Source organism: Hypomesus nipponensis, chromosome 22 (genome assembly GCF_054491055.1).
Source record: "Hypomesus nipponensis isolate SF chromosome 22, ASM5449105v1, whole genome shotgun sequence".
Lineage (NCBI taxonomy): Eukaryota > Metazoa > Chordata > Actinopteri > Osmeriformes > Osmeridae > Hypomesus > Hypomesus nipponensis.
Genome location: NC_140382.1, coordinates 6,553,388 through 6,560,928, shown reverse-complemented (window position 1 = coordinate 6,560,928; position 7,541 = coordinate 6,553,388). Strand labels below are relative to the sequence as shown.

At 50.7% G+C, this 7,541-nt stretch overlaps 1 protein-coding gene across 1 annotated transcript; it reads left to right on the top strand.

The window, feature by feature from the left end:
• The first annotated feature begins 340 nt into the window (after nucleotides 1-340).
• Nucleotides 341-7,504, top strand: dbh (dopamine beta-hydroxylase (dopamine beta-monooxygenase)). Its single transcript, XM_084686845.1, has 12 exons — nucleotides 341-685; nucleotides 1,867-2,013; nucleotides 2,317-2,574; nucleotides 2,773-2,949; nucleotides 3,710-3,812; nucleotides 4,436-4,602; nucleotides 5,283-5,426; nucleotides 5,702-5,740; nucleotides 6,189-6,248; nucleotides 6,557-6,684; nucleotides 6,764-6,923; nucleotides 7,114-7,504. Exons 1-12 carry the CDS (start codon nucleotides 341-343, stop codon nucleotides 7,249-7,251), a joined length of 1,866 nt encoding a protein of 621 aa, XP_084542971.1. The 3' UTR covers nucleotides 7,252-7,504.
• The last annotated feature ends 37 nt before the right edge of the window (nucleotides 7,505-7,541 follow it).

The following is a 7,541-nucleotide window of genomic DNA, read 5'->3' as shown; positions in this document are numbered from 1 at the left end:
AGGGCCTCTTAAAGTCTAGGGAGACAGTGATGAGAGAGGGACCAGAGGAAAGAGAGGGAAGGGAAGTACATAGAGAGAAAGACAGCAGGACTTAAAGCAAAACTAAATAGCCAACAGACTTCGGCATTGGATACCACCTGGAGAAAACGGCAAGCAGGAAGCTAAAACAAAAAGAGAGGGAAAAACAGCAATGAAGTGATAGAGGGACTGGTGAGAGAGAGAGAGAGAGAGAGAGAGAGAGAGAGAGAGAGAATAAGGAGTATTTTTGAGAAAAAAGGACTGGAAACCTCTAGTTAGTCACTACAGGGTTGAGACTTGAGAGAAAAACAAGCACAGGGCGATGAGAATCCTTAACAAGGATCTTCGCCTCCAGGACGTGACCATCATGTACCTGACGGTGCTCGCCACGCTCGTGGTCATCCTAGTGGCGTCCTACCAGGCCGCCAGCCCCCCGGGCACCCCCACCCCTGCCGCCGCCCCCCACCTGGCCTATCGCATGCCCCTAGATCCCCGGGGAGAGCTGCAGCTGGCCTGGAACGTCAGCTACGCACAGCAGGAGGTCCTCCTGGAGCTGAGGATAGCCCGGCCCGGATACGGCCTGGTTCTGGGCATGTCGGACCGAGGGGAGACCACCGACGCAGACCTGGTTGTGCTCTGGGACGACGGGAAGCAGTCCTACTTTGGGGTGAGAACGAGGAGGGCTTTGTACTGGGGGGGGGGGGGGGGAGGAACGAAGGTGCTACTTTGGGGTGACAAGGAGAGGCAGTTCAGTTTACATGAGGGTAACCCATGTCCTATAGAACGAGATGTAAAATCAGTAGAATTGTTTTTCCTTTGTTCGGCGCTCCTCTTGTCTCTTGAAGCGGTGTGGCGTGCAATTACTATGCATTAGATGGACTGAGGTGCTTGTGTATTCTGAAATCTTCATCACGATCTCATTCTGTTTTTAACTGGCTCGGGTAACCGTGACCACTGGGGAAAGATGGAGGGAGGAAAAAATGAAGGAGGGAGAAAATGGGCGAGTAAAGAAAGAGGGAGGGGGTCATTGAGAGAGTTGCACAAAAAGAGTAGGACACGACCAGATCTTAAAAGCCTGGAAACTCTCTATGGTCACCACACATAACCGTCCCGGAAAAAAAAGAAGTGGATGAATCAACAACCAGCCGCCTGAGAAGCTAACTCCCTCTGACACCCTGCTGTTTCCCTCATTCATTTGGGCTTTTTACTGGATGCGTGGCGTTCTCTGGAGACAGAGGGTAGAGCAAAGGAGAGATGTAAAGGAGATGAGGAAAGAGCAAGTGTGCCAGGAACCTCTGAGAGAAAAAGTGAGATTGAGTAATGGAACGAAAGAGAGAGAAAAAGGAAAATGTGAGAATGAGGAGAAAAATGAGGGGAAGGAGACTAAGAGGATGGAGAAGGAGAGAGAGAGAGAGACAGACGGAAGTCATCACACCTTCTCCAGCGCCCACAGACGTTACACAAGAGGACGTGAGGGGGGAAAAAAAAACAGATCTTCGCTGCTATTTCTAAGCGCATGCACAAGCGTGGGATGTGATTGGATGAGACAGGCTCAGCTGTTGTGCGCAGCTTCATGGGAAATAAATCTTGTATCCTGCTTACCTAGCTGTTCTGGAGTTGACCCTCTAAGTACTGGTGTGGGATCAGATCCAAACCCCTAGATCCCGATCGTCATCATTCGTGAGGAATGACACATACTGACCTAGAGTCCATTCCGAATTGTGCAACTTGACGAGATCATGCTTTACTTGGCAAACCAGAAATGTTACAATGTCATACTCATTCACAGAGAAAAATCAGAAGTTGAGTGATCTGCCTGTGTGTGTGTGTTTTGTGTGTGTTTTCCAGGATGCATGGAGTGACAACCAGGGCCGTGTGACACTAGACACCCAGCAGGATTACCAGCTGCTGGGAGCTCGCCAGACCCCTGAGGGCTTCTCTCTGTTGTTCAGGAGACCATTCAACACCTGTGACCCCAAGGACTACCTTATAGAGGTGAGGGGGACTACCTTCAATCATAATCCAAGGACAGAAAATGAAAATTTGATTTAAAAACAGAGTTAAAAGTGGCTAGAGAAGGAGCAGACTCCGAAAGGGCAGGCTGTTCCAAAGTTTGGGAGCTGTAGTGGAGAAAGCCCTCCACCTTTGGTTTTACAGCAACAACAAGGGACAGATAGGAGACGTTTACTGTATGACCTAAGTACTCTTTGGGGAGAGCACCTTACAGGTGTGGGGGACTACTTTATACCACCTTCACACTCTGAACCATGGGATCTTCTGCCTTTTCTGATTGGGTAGGAAGGCACCGTCCACGTGATCTATGGGGTGTTGGACCGGCCAATCAGCTCCCTCCAGCAGCTCAACTTGTCCCGCCTCAACATGGGTGTGCAGCGTGTCCTCATGCTCCGTCCAGATACCCCCTCCCCCTCTCTGCCCAGAGAGGTCCTCAGTCTGGAGGTCCTGGCCCCCCAGGTGACCATCCCCAGCCAGGAGACCACCTACTGGTGCCACGTCTACCAGCTGCCCGCCAACATGCCCAAGAACCACATCGTCATGGTGAGGGGGCAGCAGCAGCTGCTGGTGGAATCTTCAGGGAGTTTAGAACGAAATGAATGGAATGAAACAAGAATTGTGGATTCCAATGCTGAAAAACGGATTCTAATTCTGATTCCATCACCGTTTGATTCATGTCTCCTTCTCGCCTCTTCTACTCCCTTCTCTTTTCACATCCTTCCCCTCTCTTCTCCTCTCCAGTATGAAGCAGTGATAACTGCAGGCAACGAGGCCATCGTCCACCACATGGAGGTGTTTGAGTGTTCCAGAGACATCGAGAGCGTTCCTCAGTACAGCGGCTCCTGCGACGATAAGATGAAGCCCAAAAAACTCAACTACTGTCGGCATGTGCTGGCTGCCTGGGCCATGGGAGCGGAGGTACACACACACACACACACATGTGTACACACACACACACACGCACACACATGTGTACACACACACACACACACACACACAGGAACAGCACCAGGGATGTACGAGGAGAAGAGCGGAGGAGGCGACGAGGCTGATGTGGCGAGCAGGGACCGGTGCCGAGCTGTGAGGCCTTTCAATTGGATTAGCAGTCAGCGAATCGAAACAGAAATCACGTGTTTTACGTGGGGGGGGCGGGGGGGACTGTAGGTGGGGGTGGGAGGTGGGGTTGATGGAGTTGGGGGTGGGTGGGGGGGGGGTTGATGGGGGTACGGGTGGGTGGGGGGATGAGCTGGAGAAATGAGATGGGAAATATTCAGACCCTTTTTCAATGCGTCACGTGTTTTTTTCCTCCTCTCCTCACCGTTTCTAAAGATATCTGGGCATCGTGAAACAGGCGAAAGAAAAGGGTGAGGAAAGTAGAGAGGGGGAGAGAGGGATCGGGGGATAGTGTAGGAGGAGGAGAAGGAGAACTGTTATGTAAAAGTGTACTGGGGATGCCAGGATAAACAAACCAAGCTACCCTGACATGAAAACCAGTTCACCACAATCCCATCTTTCTCCATGTGTTCCTGTGAATGTGTAGAATAGACAGTATTACAGTATTACGTTTTTGGCCATCGAGTTTAGCAGGAATGTTGGCTGAAACTTCTCCCTTTCTGAAGATGAGTCGTGTGTGTTTCTGGTGATAATAACACTGTTTGTAATCACTGTGTGTGTGTAGGCATTCTACTACCCTAGTGATGCTGGTCTTCCTCTGGGTGGTCCGGGGTCTTCTAGGTTCCTGAGACTGGAGGTTCACTACCACAACCCCCTCCTGCTCTCAGGTACACACACTGTTTTACATTCTTCCACACTTAAGAATTGAAAGCTTTCAACATATATTACAAAAGTACAAAGTACAAAAGACATTTTCCCTTACAAGACTTTCATAACTCAATATTCACAAGTCGCCAGGAGAGCCAGTGGATGAGCCTCTCTTATCCTCCCTCCCTCCCTCCCTCCCTCCCTCCCTCCCTCCCTCCCTCCCTCCCTCCCTCCCTCCCTCCCTCCCTCCCTCCCTCCCTCCCTCCCTCCCTCCCTCCCTCCCTCCCTCCCTCCCTCCCTCCCTCCCTCCCTCCCTCCCTCCCTCCCTCCCTCCTTCCCCCCTCACAGTCATTAACATTCTCTTCACTCCTCCCCCATTGTCCCTCACCTTCCCCCACCTCTCCTTCTCCCACTGCTTTTCACCCCCGTTCACATATCATCTCTTTATGGTCCGTCTCTTTCATGTTTTGATCCTCCCTTTCTCTGCCTGAAGTCGCTGCTTTGCCAACGTAGTTCTAATGTGCTGTGTGTCTTCAGGGGCTGTTGGATTCTATTCTTTCGTGTTCTTCAATCCTTCAAGTCTTTTATAGAATTCTGCCAGCGTTCTCCCAGTCCTTTAATGGCTGGAACTGTGATCCCGCAGGTCGTCTGGACTCTTCAGGGATACGTTTGTTTTATACGCCCACCCTGCGCAAATACGACGCAGGCATCATGGAGCTGGGCCTGGTCTACACCCCTATCATGGCCATCCCACCCAGGGAGCACAGCTTCCAACTGACTGGATACTGCACAGACAAGTGTACCCAGACCGTCAGTAGTCTTCTACTGCTGCTGCCCTCTCTCTGTTTGGCTCTCTCTCTGTTTGGCTCTCTCTCTGTTTTGCTCTCTCTCTGTTTTGCTCTCTCTCTCTCTCTCTCTCTCTCTCTCTCTCTCTCTCTCTCTCTCTCTCTCTCTCTCTCTCTCTCTCTCTCTCTCTCTCTCTCTCTCTCTCTCTCTCTCTCTCTCTCTCTCTCTCTCTCTCTCTCTCTCTCTCTCTCTCTCTCTCTCTCTCTCTCTCTCTCTCTCTCTCTCTCTCTCTCTCTGTGACCACAGTTCCGGCATCATTCTCATCAATGGCACTATGTCAAGATCATTGGATAAGACACAGGAGGTTAGACCGCAGTACTAGAGAGGAATGGGATGCTAGGACACATGGGGGTTGTGTAGCATGAGACACTTTGAAATGGTTTACAGATGTGCCCTAATATATCACCCTGTCAGATGAAAGGACAAACAGTACAAAGTCAGGATGTCTCTGATCTTGGACTGACTTTGATAAATCACCATTCAGGATCAAGTACCACAGGATCATTCAAGACGTCCTCTCTCCATCCCCTGTTGTCCATCTCTTTTCATTTATTTTTCTGTCTGAATATTCCACTCCTTACCTTCTTAATATCCCTTTGTCCCCCTCCCCTTTCTCTCCCTCCATCTCCCCTGCCCTTCATCAGGCCTTGCCCCCAGGGGGGATTCATATATTTGCGTCCCAGCTGCACACACACCTGGCTGGGAGAGGGGTCCGCACCACCCTGGTGAGGCGGGGCAGAGAGATCGAGGTGGTCCAGGAGGACAAACACTTCAGTACACACTATCAGGTACCACAAAAGAGTTTTGCTTTAGAACTCTCTATTTGATACCAATAAAGAAGAAAGTATTGGGTTAGAAATGTCTATCTGGTACCAGAGAAGAAGAACACAAACTGTTCACACTGTTCATTTCTTCCAGTTGGAACCAGAGAGGACGTTCAGAGTCCACAGGGACAAGTGAAAAACAATTTACACCTCTAGACAGACCCTTCCTCTGAGGAGGAATGATATTAGTAATCAGACATCTCTGAAAGATCCTCCTGTTCTTTGTGTTCTCCTCACAGACCATTAGGATCCTGAGGAAGATGGTGACTGTGCTGCCAGTGAGTATGCAGGCTAGGCTCTCGGGTCTGGTCTAGGCTAGGTTGTGGGAAGATTCGTTTGGGTAGGTTCAGTAGACTCTGGGGAGGTAAAGTAGAGTCTTGGGAGGTAGAGTACAGTCGGGGGAGGCACAGTAGAGTAGGAGGAGGCACAGTAACTAAGGCAGAAAATGGGGACAGTAGATTAGAGAGAACATGATCCCAGCTGTGATAGGAAATGCCTGAGGGGAGAGGCGCCAGAAACATCAGATTATGCTACGCTACATCCTGGAACTGTCTCTGCATCAACTGGCCCCACAACACAGCAGCTGGGAAGGTTCAGAATGAAACCCTAGGAAATGCTGTGAGCATGGTTCGCTTGATGCTCAGACACACTCGGAGTAACCCTCAGATAACTGGGCTGGACAACATCGGATGTAGACCCACTGACCTGTGTGTGTGTGCCTCGCAGGGGGATGTCCTACTGACAAAGTGTACCTATAACACAGAAGACCGGCCCGGGCCCACTGTGGTGAGCATATATCATCACTGTACACACGACTGGCTCATGCATGCACAGAGGTGCACGTGTGCTGTGCATGTGGCTGCACAAACACACAGGTTTACACAGACGGTGGGAAGGGGTTGGGCCGGGTAACGTAAGCGCAGACTGTGTCTGCATCGTAGTGGAAGGTATTCACGGTCATGGGAGTGCGTTTGATTGGATTTATCGGTGCAGTGTCTCTCCTACTACACTCTCTGTGTCTCTCCATTTCTCCTTCTGACTCTCCTCTCACCCCCTCCCTCTGTCTCCTCTCCTCCTCCTCCCCCCTCGCTCAGGGAGGGTTTGGCATCATGGAGGAGATGTGTGTTAACTACGTCCACTACTATCCCCGCACCCAACTCGAACTGTGCAAGAGCCATGTGGACCCGGGCTACCTGCAGAAGTACTTCAGCTTCATCAACAGGTAACACGCGCAAGCACCCACACAGGCAGGCGAACACATGCACGCACGCGTGCAGTACCCAATGTGTGTGTGTCTCCAGGTTCCAGGGCAGTGAGCCGTGTGTGTGCGGCCAGACTGGTGTGACAGAGCAGTACTCCAGCTTGCAGTGGGACTCCTTCACTGGGGAGGTTCTCAGCTCCCTCTATAACTCCGCCCCCATCTCCATGCACTGCAACCAGTCAAGTGCCCAGCTATTCCCAGTGAGTCACACCCCCTCTATCCTTCTGTTTGCGTGTCCATCTTTCAAGGTGCAGCCATCCATCCAGTCTAGGGTTCACCAGTGTTTGCCATCATATCTGGAATAGGAACTCTAGTCTGCAGTTCCTTTAAGCTGTATGCCCAACCTCCCTGGTCCTCTATCTAAAAGCCGGTTTGTCTATGGTGTTCCAGGGGGAATGGGAGAAGCAAAGCCTTCCAATGGTGACCACTCAGCTCCAGAGACAACGCTACCCATGTGAGGGGGGCCAACTGCCAGTTGACCACAGCAGCCAGCCCACCCTGGTGCAGACAGAGCCAGGGGCCGCCTGAGAGAAGCCCAGAATTGTTGCCCTGTGTTCTCTTTGTAATGTTTGCCTCCCCCCCCCCCCTCTTTTCCAGTGCTTCTCCCTGTCTCCTCCTTTTCCCATGTTTCATGTTAGCTGTACATAGCAAGTTATAAATGGTTAAACTGAAATGTATCAATCTACCAAGTGACTACAAAACTACATTAATATTTGTATGACTAAGACTAGTCCATTTATTTGAGTGTTTAACTGGACAAATATGAAATAAACAATTGACTAAGTACTTTTTCAGATATTGCTCATTTACCACTTTAT